We start from the raw sequence: 17,259 nt of genomic DNA, 5'->3' as shown, positions 1-17,259 counted from the left end.
TACCCCCCCACCCCGTACTCCATACATTCCGTACCCCCCCACCCCATACTCCATACCCCCCCCATACTCCATACATCCCATACTCCATACCCCCGCTGTACTCCATCCCATACTGCATACCCCCCCCATACCCCATCCCCCCCGTACTCCGTACATCCCGTACTCCATACCCCCCCACCCCGTACTCCATACCCCTCGTACTCCATACCCCCCCCATACTCCATTCCACCCCGTACTCCATACATCCCGTACTCCATACCCCCCCCACCCCGTACTCCATACATTCCGTACCCCCCACCCCATACTCCATACCCCCCCCATACTCCATACATCCCATACTCCATACCCCCGCTGTACTCCATCCCATACTGCATACCCCCCCCATACCCCATCCCCCCCGTACTCCATTACATCCCGTACTCCATACCCCCCCACCCCGTACTCCATACCCCTCGTACTCCATACCCCCCCCCCCCGTACTCCATTCCACCCCGTACTCCATACATCCCATACTCTATACCCCCCCACCTCGTACTCCATACATCCCGTACTCCATACCCCACCCCGTACTCCATACCCCCCCACCCTGTACTCCATACCCCTCGTACTCCATACATCCCGTACTCCATACCCCCCCCCCCCGTACTCCATACATCCCGTACTCCATACCCCCCACCCCGTACTCCATACATCCCGTACTCCATACCCCCCACCCCGTACTCCATACACCCCGTTATCCATGCCCCTCCCACCCCGTACTCCATACCTCCATGCTGTGAGATGTGTAATACTTTATTCTGCAGTGTCCCCCCCTTTCATATTCGGGGGGGTCTCATTAGAAGATCAATAACACCCAGGAAGGCGGCTCAGTATCCAGCGAGTGTTTATTGAGTTTGAAAACAAAGTTGTGTTTAGTTGTGTTCTGCAGACAGTTCAGATGTTCAGTAGAAGCGGCTGCTCCTCGTCATCCAGATCTCCACTTGGTGGAATGTCGTAGATAACAAATAAAGAGGAGTAGAAGCAGCCCACAAACGCCATGAGGCTGGAGAAGTACATGACTCCATTGGCACTGCCGACGATTGACGTCAGAGGTCCCATGACGATGGAGACCAGGATCTGGGCGAGGAAATACTGGCAGCTGAGGAGAGAGATGTCCACCCCCATCCCACGCTTGGTGCCTTCAGAGCTGGAGCCTACAAACTGGAGAAAGACATTGATTGAGTATACAATACGTATAGAAAACACCCCTGAGATGTTCTCGTAATGTCGTGTTGGGTGTTGGCTGCAATCAGCAATGACCAGACATGGAAGGTCAGCTTGGACATCTCGTCTCCAAGGAACTTGCTGGACACAAACATAGGAGCCGCCATTTATAATCCCCGGATAAATGAAAATAAGCCTTGTAGCGGGGCTCCCCCAACACTGCGAGGGTTAAATGCCTATTTTTGCCTAAATTACCAGCAAAAAGCACTTCTACTCAGCTTACTTCCGACACCCCTGACAACCAACGCTCTCCTCGTCCCTCTGAGAAATGTGTGAAGGTCATCCAGAGCCCAGGGCCAATATGCCAAGCTGGCCGGCCTTGTAACAGAAGGGAGGCTCCCCCATTCCTACTGTAAGCCATTGCACCCAGGGCAGCTGCCCCCCCCCCGCCCACCACTTGTCCTGGCTCTGAGTAGTGGATGGACTCTCAGTATCCTTACTCACAATGCATAGACAGCTGGTCCAGCATTGTAGATGATGACATCAGAGCTGTGACCCTTGCAACCGAATGGGAAACCAGTTGCAGGAAGAACAGGAACCTATGGGAGTGGGGGAAGGTAAGTAAAAGTGCTTGTTACTGCTACCAAAAAAATAAGTAATTAACCCTTGCAGTGTGGGAGGAGCCTAAATACACGGGACGAATTTTCATTCAGTTTTGACTCACCAAGCAGTAAAGAAAGGAGGAAAATGGCAGCCATGATACTCAGCTTTCCAGGAATACCTGGGGCAGGCATGTGTATGTCGGGTTTTGTTCTTGGATGGATACGGAGGAACGCCGGGTACAAACGTTCTTCTCACTTGAACAACTTTTTGAAGCATTTATTGATTAAGTTCAATGGATACAACCAACGAGTTTTATGGAAAGGCCCCTCCCTTCCTCAGGGCTCAAGGTTAAAAAAATCAGGACAGAATGTACTAAGTGACCCGTGTTAAAGGAGAAGTCCACCTTTAAAAAAAAAAGTAAGAAATGCAAATATTTTGTGGGTAAAAAAAGTACATTCATGGGGTTTTTCTGTATTTGGAGCCTAGAGAGCGTTGCATCAGCATATAGCGGGTGCCATGTAGGACTTCTACAGACCCATCAGTGTATCTGTGTGCTCCCCAGACAGGTTTACCTTACCAAGCTGGCCAATCACCGCACAGGCTGCAGACATAACACCAACCAATCAGCAGATCACGGGTTCCATGTAGGACTTCTACAGACCCGTCAGTGTATCTGTGTGCTCCCCAGACAAGGTTTACCTTACCAAGCTGGCCAATCACCACGCAGGCTGCAGACATAACACCAACCAATCAGCAGATCACGGGTTCCATGTAGGACTTCTACAGACCCGTCAGTGTATCTGTGTGCTCCCCAGACAAGGTTTACCTTACCAAGCTGGCCAATCACCGCACAGGCTGCAGACATAACACCAACCAATCAGTAGAACACAGGTTCCATGTAGGACTTCTACAGACTGGTCAGTGTATCTGTGTACTCCCCAGACAAGGTTTACCTTACCAAGCTGGCCAATCACCACACAGGCTGCACACATAATACCAACCAATCAGCAGATCGCGGGTTCCATGTAGGACTTCTATAGACCCGTCAGTGTATCTGTGTGCTCCCCAGACCAAGGTTTACCTTACCAAGCTGGCCAATCACCGCACAGGCTGCAGACATAACACCAACCAATCAGCAGAACGCGGGTTCCATGTAGGACTTCTATAGACCCTTCAGTGTATCTGTGTGCTCCCCAGACGAGGTTTACCTTACCAAGCTGGCCAATCACCGCACAGGCTGCAGACATAACACCAACCAATCAGCAACGCCCCCAACATTCAATTCTGCCCTCATCTCCTGAGTGATAGCCAAATCCACTTGAGCTCAAGGGGCAGCTCAGCTACTTTGGGCCCTGCAACAATGATTGGGCTGGGGGCAGCTGCCCCTTTTGCCCCGCATTGAAGATGGCCCTGCTGGCAGGGGAAACTTGTTACCCTAAAAACGGGTGGACGTGTAACATATTCCCAAAGGTGGACTTATCCTTTAAGGCTTGATGAAGATGGGTGTCCTTTGGTGGCACTAAGATCAGCACAGACTGACAGATCTAGCGCACCTTTTGTGTTGACGCACTTTGAATGTGTTCAGCTGATTTGGTCATTAAATATGGTGAGAGATGGTAGTGTTGGGTGCAGGGGACGTACCCTCTTATTCTGGTAGTAATCGCAGAGCAGGGAGTACGGGAGGATACAGAGTGTGGAGAAGAGGATACCGTGTGTAATACACAGAGACAGGATGATGTACAGATTACTGGAGAGCGTGGCCAGACCCGTCCCCAGGCCAAACATCAGATAGGCGATGAAGTACAGAGTGCGGATGGTGAAATGTTCCTCCAGCTTCTCCAGGACGGCTGCAAGAAGAAGAATCTGTTATCAGGATTGGTTGTAGAACATTCAATGTCAGAGAAATGAGTGATCCCCAAACCAACAAGCCACACGCGTGTGCCCAATATCAGAGACCCGTCAGTGACACATGAATCTGTATCCGTGTTGTACACCAATTATAAAGGAATGGCAAAAAGTGTTGAGAATGACCCAGATATTCGTTTTCACAAAGTCTGCGGCTTCCATGTTTTTCGATCTTTGTGTCAGATGTTCCTCTGGTCTACTGAAGCAGAATGACGAGCATCTCATACGTGTCGGAGGCTTTTTTTGACAATGACATGAAGTTCATGCAAAGAGTCAATATTTGCAGTGTTGACCTGTCTTTCTCAAGCCCTCTGTGATTAGCCCGGCATATTGTCAATCCACTTCTGGGCCACATCCTGACTGATGGCCGCCCATTCTTCCATCATCAATGCTTGGGGTTGGTCAGAATTGGTGAGGTTTTTTTTGTGCACCCGCCTCTTGAGGATTGACCACAAGTTCTCAATGGGATGAAGGTCTGGGGAGTTTCCTGGCCATGGACCCGAAATTTCCATGTTTTGTCCCTCAAGCCACTTAGTAATGACTTTTGCCTACTGGCAAGGTGCTCCATCGTGCTGGAAGAGCAGTGTTCCTCACCAATCTGTTCTTGGATGGTTGGGAGAAGTTACTCTCGGAGGGTGTTTTTGGACCATTCTTTATTCACATTCGTGTTCTCAGGCAGAATTGTGGGTGAGCCCGCTCCCTTGGGCTGAGAAGCGACTCCACACATGAATGGTCTCAGGACGCTTTACTGTTGGCATGACACAGGACTGATGGAATGATGGTAGCATCCTCCTATTTTTCTCCAATCAGAAAAGGGATTCATCCAAGAAAATGACTTTCTGCAGTCCTCAGCAGCCCAGTCCCTGGACCTTTTGCAAAATTTCAGTCTGTCCTGGATGGTTTTCCTGCTAGGAAAGTGGCTTCTTTGCTGCCCTTCTTGACACCAGGCCGTCCTCCAAAAGTCTTCTCCTCACTGCATGCAGATGCCCTCAAACCTGCCTGTTGCCATTCCTGAGCGATCTCTGCACTGGTGGTGCCCCAATTCCGCAGCTGAATCCACTTTAGGAGACGGTCCTGGCGCTTGCTGGACTTTCTTGGACGCCCTGAAGCCTTCTTCACAACAATTGAACTTCTCTCCTTGAAGTTCTTGATGATCTGATAAATGATGGACTTAGGTGCAATCTTAGCAGCAGCAATATCCCGGCCTGTGAATCTCTTTTTGTGCAAAGCAATGATGACTGCATGTGTTTCCTTGCAGGTAACCATGGTTAACAGAAGAAGAACAATGATTTCAAGCACCACCCTCCTTTTAAAGCTTCCAGTCTGTTCTTCTAACTCAATCAGCATGACAGGGTGACCTCCAGCCTTGTCCTCGTCACCACTGACACCCGTGGAGGGAATCACCGACATGATGTCAGCTGCTCCTTTTGTGGCTGAAATGCAGTGGAAATGGTTTTTTGGAATTAAGTTCATTTTCATGGCAAAGAGCGACTTTGCAATTTATTGCACTTCCTCTGATCGCTCTTCAGAACATTCTGGAGTATATGCAAAAACCGAGGCAGCAGACTTTGCGAAAATTATTATTTGTGTCATTCTCAAAACTTTTGGCCACGGCTGTAGAATTTTCAATGATTTATTTCCGGTATGCTTGTGAGAGAAATGAGTTTGATGTAATAATCTCAGGAATGGGTTCAAGCTCAACTCCCAGGTAGGATAAAACATGTCCCCCAGCAGATGTGGCTGCCATAGTCATCCCCTGGCTGGGACACGCTATACTTTATTTCCACACTAGATGTCCTCAGTCCTCCAGGTAGAATCGCATCCAGACCACTGAGGACATACAGTGAGTACGAAACCTCCCCGACACTCGCAGTGAGTGGCGATGACCTCATCACATTGACACCCGGCCCGGAGAAGAGGCTGAGAGGAGGAGGACCCCGTGGCATCATTTACTGGCCTGAGGACTTCTGAAATATAAAAACATAAAATCTGTCCTGGGGGGTTGGGCTCAGAGTATGGCGTTAATGCTGAATGTGAATGCGCCAATTTATGAATAGCAAATCTGCTCCACCAAACCACTTTACTTGTTTCTCTGTATGTTTCAGAATTCTATGTGTACATGGGAGGGGGGGGAGGGGCAGCCATGTTTGCTCATTACATGCTCAGGCTCGGCTTCCTGCTCTGTAATGTTACACGGCGGTCGCACTTCTCCTTCTTACAAAGCAAGTCTAAAGAGGAGATTTACTAAAACTGGAGCAACCTGAATCTGGTGCCGCTGTGCATGGCAGCCAATCAGCTTCTACCTTCAGCTTGTTCCATGAAGCTTTGACAATAAATCCTGGAAGCTGATTGGTTTCTGTTCAGATTTGCAGCAGATTCTGGGCTCTCCAGTCTTAGTAGCTAACTCCGTCTGAGTTTCCCAACTCACTGAACACAACGCCCTCCCCGTGTGGCCGACACCTTATGTCAACAGTAGCTGGGCAGAGTCGGCGTAGTAGTCAGCCAGTCTCTAGCGGCTAATCTACAAATGTCTATGTTTACAATAGATAGGTTGGAGGAAGCAAGTGCAAAGTGAAAGTCATATAAAAACGACTTTAAGGTCAGGTGCCTTCCGCCCATTAACAAAGTCTGATCCCCATTGTATGCAGATCATCGATGTCCCTCTAGTCTGGAGGGAGAGAAGTAGAGCCACACATGGGACGTGCTGTCCTGGAATCAACTACGGGGCCCGATGGATCCCATTATTACTGCATTGCATGATACATGAATCGCAAATATTCACCCAGAGAATTCAAAGTGGTTTGGTCCAGCAGATTTGATGCTCATAAATTGGCGTGTTCACATTCGTGTGGCAATGTTTCATCCCTTCTGTTCATCTGTAATATACCACTCGGCATGGACACCTGACCATCACATCTAGATGAGCCGACTGGCATTCCATTCCAAAACCATTGCCAATAATATGGCGTTGCCCCATCTATAACATCCTCCGCTTTTCTAGGAAGACTTTTCTCTAGATGTTGGAGGGTTTCTGTGGGAATTTGTGCCCATTTGTGAGGTCAGGTAATGATGTTGGATGAGAAGACCTGGATCTTCATCGGTGTTCCAATTCATCCCAAAGGTGTTCAGTAGGGTTTAGGTCAGGACTCTGTACAGGATACTCAAGTTCCTCCACACCAAACTGGTCAAACCATGTCTTTGAAGACTTTGACCCCTTTGTGGCTATGACATTCTCCACTCTTCTAGGAAGAATTTTCTCTAGATGTTGGAGGGTGTCTGTGGGAATTTGTGCCCATTTGTGCGGTCAGGTACTGATGTTGGATGAGAAGACCTGGATCTCCATCGGCGATCCAGTTCATCCCAAAGGTGTTCAGTAGGGTTGAGGTCAGGGCTCTGTACAGAATACTCAAGTTCCTCCACACCAAACTGGTCAAACCATGTCTTTAAAGACTTTGACCCCCTTTGTGGCTATGACATCCTCCACTCTTCTGGAAAAACTTTCCACAAAAGATTTTGGAGGGTCTCTGTGGAAATTTGTGCCCATTTGTGAGGTCAGGTGCTGATGTTGGAAGAGAAGACCCGGCTCCCATATAGAGCCCCATGTTAGGCACTGTAAAAAAATACCTTTCTCTTAATCGGCATTCCAAATTGTGCCAAAGGTGTTCGATAAGATTGAGTTCCAGGCTCTGTGCAGGACACTCGAGTTGGACTCCCCATCCTAAAACCCTGGTCATTAATTTAGAGTTGGACTCCTGTTGTGGTTTTACCATCTCCACCAGTCAGGAAAGGCTTCCACAAGATGTTGGAGGGTGTCTGTGGGTATTTGTGCCCATTTGTGAGGTCAGGTACTGATGTTGGATGAGAAGACCCGGCTCACCATCGGGGCTCCAATTCATCCCAAAGGTGTTCAGTAGGGATGAGGTCAGGGCTTCTGTGTGGAACACTTGAGCCCCTCCAGGAACTCAAACCTACAGAAGACCTTCGGGATAAGAAGACCTCATCTGAAAGATGTTTGGTAGAGTTAAAGGTAGGTACTGATGAGAAAACCTTATATCAAAGGTCTTCCAAAAGTAGGGTTGAGGTCAGGACTTTTTACAGGACACTGGAGTTCCTCCACTCCAAACTGGTCCTCCATGTCTTTAAAAACTCTGAACCCCTTTGTGGCTATGACATCCTCCACTCTTCTGGGAAGACTTTCCACAAGATTCTGGAGGGTGTCTGTGAAAATTTGCATTTGTGAGGTCAGGTCCTGATGTTGAATGAGAAGACCATCTCACCATCTGTGTGCCAATCCATTCCAAGGTGTTCAGTAGGGTTCAGGTCAGAGATGATCTTCGCCAAACAATTGTCTACAATGTATCTGTACGATGGAGTATTTCCAGGACCCTTCACTGGGGCCCAAACCTGGAAACAAGGGGTCTCCACATACCATTTCCCATATAATGTATATTCATTCAGGACTATCTATTCAATGTATCCCCAATCAGTGAGGACAATCGAATACCCAGTCAGGTAGATGCTCACTCTAGTTGTTCTTTGGAGATTGTCCAATCAGATCCTCTCATGTGTGGCAGTACAGATACCTGAGTAGAGCGCGGCACTGAAGGCGTATATGCACATCCCCCAGCATCCCATTGTAACGCCGGCGTTGTATTTATGATATTCCTCAGAATTGTGCGGAGCCTTAGGATCTCCCTGAAAGACAACCTCGCCCATGAAGTCCGTATAGAAGAGCAACATCCCCTCAAAGGACAGCCAACCTGCAAAACAAAACAATCGTTTTTCCTGCATCGTTTTAACGAGGAACTCCAAGCAATCTAGACAAACCTTTTCTACAATCTGTGAGGGACGAACTTTTCATATCGATAAATCTGAACATTGTTCATTAGACCGATAAATCCTCCTGATCACTTATGAAATATGAAGATATCTGACTGAGCCGGTCAACACGACTCGGAGCCGGGAGGATTTTTCAAAGGGTCTCCTGCTGATCTCATGCTTGCCACATGCAGGGCCAGGACAAGGGGTGGGCAGGAGGGGCAGCTGCCCCGGGTGCAACGAAGCAAGGGGATCAAGGAATGAATGCAGGGCGCTACACCCATTCTATGGCAGGTGCTAACAGTGGGGGAGGGGGGCACAGTTCTGGATCCTTGCCCTGGGAGCTGGACAACCCAGTCCCAATACTGGCCACCAGGGGCGGACTGACAACTTATGGGACCCCCGGGCAATAGGGGATCATGGGGCCCCTGTGTCCTTGCCCAAACTCAAAAAAGCCTATGAAAAAGGTACCAGGGGCATCTCATGGGGCCTCCTACTGACCCCGGTCCTTCGGGCAGTGCCCGAGTTTCCAAATGGTCAGTCCGCCCCTGATGGCCACATGCAGGGCCGGGACAAGGGGTGGGCAGGAGGGGCAGCTGCCCCGGGTGCAACGAAGCAAGGGGATCAAGGAATGAAGGCAGGGCCTACACCCATTCTATGGCAGGTGTTAACAGTGGGGGAGGGGGGCACAGTTCTGGATCCTTGCCCTGGGAAGATGGACAACCCAGTCCCAATACTGGCCACCAGGGGCGGACTGACAACTCATGGGACCCCCGGGCAATAGGGGATCATGGGGCCCCTGTGTCCTTGCCCAAACTCAAAAAAGCCTATGAAAAAGGTACCAGGGGCATCTCATGGGGCCTCCTACTGACCCCGGGCCTTCGGGCAGTGCCCGAGTTTCCAAATGGTCAGTCCGCCCCTGATGGCCACATGCAGGGCCGGGACAAGGGGTGGGCAGGAGGGGCAGCTGCCCCGGGTGCAACGAAGCAAGGGGATCAAGGAATGAAGGCAGGGCCTACACCCATTCTATGGCAGGTGTTAACAGTGGGGGAGGGGGGCACAGTTCTGGATCCTTGCCCTGGGAAGATGGACAACCCAGTCCCAATACTGGCCACCAGGGGCGGACTGACAACTCATGGGACCCCCGGGCAATAGGGGATCATGGGGCCCCTGTGTCCTTGCCCAAACTCAAAAAAGCCTATGAAAAAGGTACCAGGGGCATCTCATGGGGCCCCCTACTGACCCAGGGCCTTCGGGCAGTGCCCGAGTTTCCAAATGGTCAGTCCGCCCCTGATGGCCACATGCAGGGCCGGGAAAAGGGGTGGGCAGGAGGGGCAGCTGCCCCGGGTGCAACGAAGCAAGGGGATCAAGGAATGAATGCAGGGCGCTACACCCATTCTATGGCAGGTGCTAACAGTGGGGGAGGGGGGCACAGTTCTGGATCCTTGCCCTGGGAGATGGACACCCCAGTCCCAGTACTGACCACAAGCAACCTCAAAGAATGCCCAACTCTAAAGCCATTGTGGTTCATGGCGCTCGGCCAGAATGGTCCTAGATGGGGATCCTGAGGAACCTCAACAATAAGTTCCCCTTGAACCTTCCCAGGTAGCTCTGTCTATGTCAGACACAAGAGCTAGCAATCTGATTGACTTCTAACAAGTGATGGAGGCCGCCTTTCCCTTGGACACCCGACAGCCTTGTGAAGATTTCTGGGTCCCTGGCATGGAGAGGGAAGTCCCGGTCACGAGGCTTACAATCGACTCCTACACAGCCATGGTCCCGGAATTTACCTAGGAAATGGTTGATGCACAGATTGCGCAGGGCTTTGGGCATGTGGCAGATGGACGAGCACAGGACTTTCATGGAAAGCGTTCGATGGGAAATCTCGGTGGATCCATTCAGGTCGCTTTCGTACTTTACACCGTTCAGCAGTATGTTAGCCACCTGCACCACAAGAACTCCATATCAGCAAACAGTACAGTCAGAGACACCAAGACATCAGACCATGCACAGTCACCTCATATGTCCTCAGGTACAGCGAATCACATTTCAGGAGAACCTGTCTACAGACTATAACCCTCAAGAGTGATCAGCAGATAGCACAATGTTCTGGTACAGCCTGGACCCCGTATAATGAAGAGTGATCAGCTGACAACACAATGTTCTGGTACAGCCTGGACCCCGTATAATGAAGAGTGATCAGCTGACAACACAATGTTCTGGTACAGCCTGGACCCCGTATAATGAAGAGTGATCAGCAGATAGCACAATGTTCTGGTACAGCCTGGACCCCGTATAATGAAGAGTGATCAGCAGATAGCACAATGTTCTGGTACAGCCCGGACCCCGTATAATGAAGAGTGATCAGCTGACAACACAATGTTCTGGTACAGCCCAGACCCCGTATAATGAAGAGTGCTCAGCAGATAGCACAATGTTCTGGTACAGCTTGGACGCCATATAATGAAGTGTGCTCAGCTGACAACACAATGTTCTGGTACAGCCCGGACCCCATATAATGAAGACTGCTCAGCAGATAGCACAATGTTCTGGTACAGCCTGTACCCCATATAATGAAGTGTGCTCAGCTGACAACACAATGTTCTGGTACAGCCCGGACCCCATATAATGAAGAATGATCAGCAGATAGCACAATGTTCTGGTACAGCCTGGACCCCGTATAATGAAGTGTGCTCAGCAGATAGCACAGTGTTCTGGTACAGCCTGGACCCCATATAATGAAGATTGCTCAGCAGATAGCACAATGTCCTGGTACAGCCTGTACCCCATATAATGAAGTGTGCTCAGCAGATAGCACAGTGTTCTGGTACAGCCCGGACCCCATATAATGAAGTGTGCTCAGCAGATAGCACAATCCTCTGGTACAGCCCAGACCCCATATAATGAAGAGTGCTCAGCAGATAGCACAATGTTCTGGTACAGCCTGGACCTTGTATAATGAAGTGTGCTCAGCAGATAGCACAGTGTTCTGGTACAGCCTGGACCCCATATAGTGAAGAGTGCTCAGCAGATAGCACAATGTTTTGGTACAGCCCAGACCCCATATGATGAAGTGTGCTTAGCAGATAGCACAGTGTTCTTTTACAGCCTGGACCCCATATAGTGAAGAGTGCTCAGCAGATAGCACAGTGTTCTGGTACAGCCCAGACCCCATATGATGGAGAGCGCTCAGCAGATAGCACAATGTTTAGGTGCAGCCTGGACCCCCTTTAAAGAAGTGTGCTCAACAGATTGCACAGTGTTCTGGTACAGCCTGGGTCCCATATACCTGGGAAGGGCCACATGTATTTGACCTCTTTTACGTACAAATGACTTGTCTTAACTTCTCACTTCTGATGGGTCTGAAGGCTGTTTTCTGCCCAAACCCCCCCCCCCCCCCACATGAAGTCTGAGGGTGAGCTTGTGAAAGATTAACTCCTATGGTACGCCCATTGTGCCCCTCCCATCTCGCTTTTAGAAAATATCGGGATAGTAACCCAAGGAAGTCCATCTTTTCATTGGCCATGCAGGCCAATGGGTCCACCAGCAGCACAAGCTCTTCTTTCTTCTGTAACCCCCCTGCTTCATTCAGCCAATGGAGTGATGAAAAATATCCCGTACTTCCAGGTATGGAGGATCATGTGACTCACTCCTCTTCCTCATATGTGACGTTGCTGGAGTTTGGTTGATTAGACACCCAGCATTGTCCTATGAGGGTGGAGAGGAGTCCTCATGGCCTGGAGATTACACAGGGATTCCAGTACTGACTCCAAGCAGCTGAAAGGGGCAGTGGAGGAGCAAAGGAAAGATGACCATGTGCTGCTAGGGAATAGCATTCACAGGAACCGGCCTGGGATGAACAGTGTCCCATCATTGGTGTCAGTGGGATGAATAGTGTCCCATCATTGGTGTCAGTGGGATGAATAGTGTCCCATCATTGGTGTCAGTGGGAGGAATAGTGTCCCATCATTGGTGTCAGTGGAGGAATAGTGCCCCATCATTGGTGTCAGTGGGAGGAATAGTGCCCCATCATTGGTGTCAGTGGGAGGAATAGTGCCCCATCATTGGTGTCAGTGGGAGGAATAGTGTCCCATCATTGGTGTCAGTGGGATGAACAGTGTCCCATCATTGGTGTCAGTGGAGGAACAGTGCCCCATCATTGGTGTCAGTGGGAGGAATAGTGTCCCATCATTGGTGTCAGTGGAAGGAATAGTGCCCCATCATTGGTGTCAGTGGGAGGAATAGTGTCCCATCATTGGTGTCAGTGGAAGGAATAGTGTCCCATCATTGGTGTCAGTGGGATGAACAGTGTCCCATCATTGGTGTCAGTGGAGGAACAGTGCCCCATCATTGGTGTCAGTGGGAGGAATAGTGTCCCATCATTGGTGTCAGTGGAAGGAATAGTGCCCCATCATTGGTGTCAGTGGGAGGAATAGTGTCCCATCATTGGTGTCAGTGGAAGGAATAGTGCCTCATCATTGGTGTCAGTGGGAGGAATAGTGCCCCATCATTGGTATCAGTGGGAGGAATAGTGCCCCATCATTGGTGTCAGTGGGAGGAATAGTGCCCCATCATTGGTGTCAGTGGGAGGAATAGTGCCCCATCATTGGTGTCAGTGGGAAGAATAGTGCCCCATCATTGGTGTCAGTGGGAGGAATAGTGTCCCATCATTGGTGTCAGTGGAGGAATAGTGCCCCATCATTGGTGTCAGTGGAGGAATAGTACCCCATCATTGGTGTCAGTGGGGGGAATAGTGTCCCATCTTTGGTGTCAGTGGGAGGAATAGTGCCCCATCATTGGTGTCAGTGGGAGGAATAGTGCCCCATCGTTGGTGTCAGTGGGGGGAATAGTGCCCCATCATTGGTGTCAGTGGGAGGAATAGTGCCCCATCATTGGTGTCAGTGGGAGGAATAGTGTCCCATCATTGGTGTCAGTGGAGGAATAGTGCCCCATCATTGGTGTCAGTGGAGAAATAGTGTCCCATCATTGGTGTCAGTGGGAGGAATAGTTATGGAGGCGGAGACAATCTTTGGCTATTGAGCATTTACATTCCCCCTGGCAACCACTAGGAGGTTCATACCTGGTGGTGCATGCTGGGGGAGGATATAAAGGTCTGCGGAGTCGCCTGGTGAGTCCTCTTGCCTCTGGGTTGTGGCCCCGGGGAGGTGTGCAGAAGAGTTTGTGCTGAGTAGGCCAGAAGCCTGTATGGCATATCTCCCAACTGTCCCTGATTTTGAGGGGCTGTCCCTGATTTCGGGGGGCTGTCCCTGATTTGGAGCAAAGTCCCTCTGTCCCTCTTTCCTCCTCATTTTGATCTATAGAGTTGTATATAAAATGCACTTTTTATCGTTCAAAAACTGTTTCTTGAGCTAAACCTTTCATCCAATTTCTAAATTGCTGAAGTATAAAAGAATAGTCGTGGTAAAAAAAAATCACTTGTAGGTTTAACTAATCTTTTTCTGTGTGAAATTCTCCATTAAGGGGGCGTGGCAGGGGGTGGGTCCTATGCCCACATATATTTGCTAATAGGTGTCCCTTGTTCCCATCTCATGAAGTTGGGAGGTATGGTAATGGAGGCGGTGACAATCTTTGGCTATGAGCACTTAGATCCCCTCTGGCAACCACTAGGAGGTTCATGGCCAATGGTGCATGCTGGGGGAGGATATAAAGGTCTGCGGAGTGGCCTGGTGAGTCCACCTTCCTCCAGGTTGTGGCCTAGGGAGGTGTATGCAGAAGAGTTTGTGCTGAGTAGGCCTGAAGCCTGTTTGGGTCAAGCACAAAATCCTCAAGCTGCCCTGCCTGGTTGGGGAGGGTCCAGCACTCAAGGTGGAGAGTCAAAGGACAGAAGCCCTGCTAGAGGGGGAATGGAGGATCCTGACACTCCCTTGGATGGAGGTGAAGTGTGGCAGAGTCTGGAGCCCTGTTGTGGGTGGAGACGGATACCCTAACTGATAGCCTAAAACTCTCTCCCTGTGAGTTGGAGCAATAAAACTTGAAAAAAAAAAGACTAAAGCGACTATCATTGTCGGGACTATCTCCACTGCGGCCATGGATCCACCCTAGGCTAAAGCTAGACCTCTCCCTGTGTTGGAGGCATGGCTTCCCTACCCCCAGACAACAGGGGAGCTACAAAGGGTAAATCTTCCTGGCAGGAACAGGAATAAACACGCAGGGGTACTAACCCGTCTCTACTGTTGGCTTTAGATACCCTTTAAGGTCGCAGTTATGTCTTTGTGATGACCCCATGAGACATGCTATGACGCTGGAGTGTGTGAAGCATTGACATCCTCTCATCTCTGTGGGCTCCCAGTATGCAGTCATTCTAAACATTTTAAATGAGGGGGTTAAACCTGACCCCGGTGGCTGCTGTGCCCCCATTCCAACACCATAAAACGTTAGTATCATCGTGTCCATGTTACCTGTTGGCTGAAGGTTACATTCCGTCTTCGGCTGCTCTCAGGACAAGTTCCCGTAATTACATCTGGAATGGCCAGGGACTGCGGCCTTTTCAGAATTCCCGATGATCTTGGCTTTGGTGCATCAAGAGACCCGACTCTTAAGCTGGTTCTATCTGTGCAAGGACTGGTCAGGTTGTCTGCGGAGTCCAGGCTACGGTTACCACCACAGTACAGATTCTCAGGTACTCGAGGAAGGCTGCTGGCCTGCCTTGGCAAACTACCGGAGGTTGTAGTGAATCCATCATGTCCCCCGGTAAAGCAGTCAATGAGAACGCTATCAATGTTGGTTGTGCCAAACGAGGAGGCAAACTCATTAATTCCAGTTAAAGAATTGTCCCGGCTGATGAGGCTTCCATACTTTGGTGTGAGGGGGCTGAGAGGAGAGATGGGACTGGTGAAGCTTGCATACAAGTGGTTGGAGTTCTGAGAGGGTTGTTGGTGGTTTTCTTGTTCTTCAAAAAATATGGGAGGTGACGGAGGAAGGGTAAGACTGGGGCTCTTCATCACCTTCTTCTTCTTGCTGAAGGACTGAAGAGGTTTTTCTGGGATGCTGATTAAGGTCAGGACGGTCATGATGGTCAGCGTTATTGATGTGAACAGATAGATAACCCGTAACTGTCCTCCCATGGCTTTTCCAAAACTCGTCTTGTTCCAGTTAATGCCGCCAACCACATAGCCAAAGCCACCACCAAGGCCTAAAGGAGGAAACAAAAAATTGCTTTTATATAACTTTAAAGAACCCATTGACAGTTTTTGGACGTAACTCACAGAATAGGGATGGGGTGGAAGACCTCTTGTCTTTAGTATGAAAAGCTGGAGGGGGAGGGGGAAGATGGGCACAATACTTGCCACCAAGCAGCGCATGAATGTTGAGTCCCCGATCCTGATCCCCTGGGGAGCACACGTCCATCATGTAGGCATGGCTGGGATTATCTGCAGAGTCTGCACTGAAATCCATGAGGATGACTCCACAGATGGTGAGGATGAGGCCCCATTTATGGTCAGACTGGGAATCTCCCACAGACAGGCCAATGTCTCTCCCATTCAGCAGCAGTGTAAGGCCAAATAAGGCTCCTAGAACAACAATCATGAAATGCGATCAGAAAATAATTCCCGACCTCTGAATATTCTTCTCACATTATCCACAAACATCAAGAAGAACGTCCGACAGGCCGACCAATATCTGACCGACCATGTATGAGATCAGTGAAGGTGACAAATGTCCAGAAAGTTCTGTTTTTTATATGCTGAAATTTTCTATCATGTGTGGAAATATCTATGAATGATTTTCACCTTTTCTGTATAGATGGATCATGACAGGTCCTGGCACTCCAATGAAGTGTAAAGTTTGGTGGAGGGGGGATTATGGTGTGGGGGTGTTTTTCAGGGGTTGGGCTTGGCCCCCTAGTTCCAGTGAAGGGAACTCTTAAGGCAAAATTTTGGACAATTTCCTGCTCCCAACTTTGTGGGAGGAGTTTGGGGATGGCCCCTTCCTGTTCCAACATGACTGCCCACCAGTGCACAAAGCAAGGTCCATAAAGACATGGAGGAGCCAGTTTGGGGTGGAGGAACTTGACTGTCCTGCACAGAGTCCTGACCTCAACCCCATAGAACACCTTTGGGATGAATTAGAGCGGAGACTGTGAGCCAGGCCTCCTCCCCCGACATCAGTGCCTGACCTGACAAATGTGCTTCTGGAAGAATGGTCCAACCTTCCCATAGACACCCTCCTAAACCTTGTGGACGGCCTTCCCAGTAGAGTTGAAGCTGTTATAGCTGCAAAGGGCGGGGCCAACTCAATATTGAACCCTACGGACTAAGACTGGGAGGCCATTAAAGGTCATGTGTGTGGAAAGGGCGGGGCCAACTCAATATTGAACCCTACGGACTAAGACTGGGGGGCCATTAAAGGTCATGTGCGTGGAAAGGGCGGGGCCAACTCAATACTGAACCCTACGGACTAAGACTGGGGGGCCATTAAAGGTCATGTGCGTGGAAAGGGCGGGGCCAACTCAATATTGAACCCTACGGACTAAGACTGGGAGGCCATTAAAGGTCATATGCGTGGAAAGGGCGGGGCCAACTCAATATTGAACCCTACGGACTAAGACTGGGGGGCAATTAAAGGTTATGTGTGTGGGAAGGCAGGCAGCCCAATATTGAACCCTACGGACTAAGACTGGGAGGCCATTAAAGGTCATGTGCGTGGAAAGGCCGGCCGACCAATACCTGGGGCAATATCGTGTATTTAGTAGTGAAATGTCTTCAGACA

General features: G+C 49.8%; 1 protein-coding gene across 1 annotated transcript in view; it reads right to left on the bottom strand.

Annotated features, from left to right (window-relative positions):
• Positions 1-866: 866 nt before the first annotated feature.
• Positions 867-17,259, bottom strand: part of SLC45A1 (solute carrier family 45 member 1) — a 19,705-nt gene continuing 3,312 nt past the window's right edge. The window contains exons 2-7 of the mRNA XM_089668242.1: positions 15,837-16,061; positions 14,949-15,682; positions 10,320-10,473; positions 8,295-8,471; positions 3,448-3,653; positions 867-1,200 (exon numbers count right to left, since the gene is read on the bottom strand). Coding sequence (XP_089524368.1) covers positions 934-1,200; positions 3,448-3,653; positions 8,295-8,471; positions 10,320-10,473; positions 14,949-15,682; positions 15,837-15,945 — 1,647 coding nt within the window. The 5' untranslated portion in view covers positions 15,946-16,061 and the 3' untranslated portion in view covers positions 867-933. The remainder of the gene's footprint in view (positions 1,201-3,447; positions 3,654-8,294; positions 8,472-10,319; positions 10,474-14,948; positions 15,683-15,836; positions 16,062-17,259) is intronic.

Source organism: Staurois parvus, unplaced genomic scaffold (assembly GCF_062004578.1).
Source record: "Staurois parvus isolate SC_StPar_1 unplaced genomic scaffold, SC_StPar_1.0 ptg004000l, whole genome shotgun sequence".
Taxonomy (NCBI): domain Eukaryota; kingdom Metazoa; phylum Chordata; class Amphibia; order Anura; family Ranidae; genus Staurois; species Staurois parvus.
The sequence above is the reverse complement of the archived record's forward strand: the minus strand, read 5'-3'. Positions and strand labels throughout refer to the sequence as shown.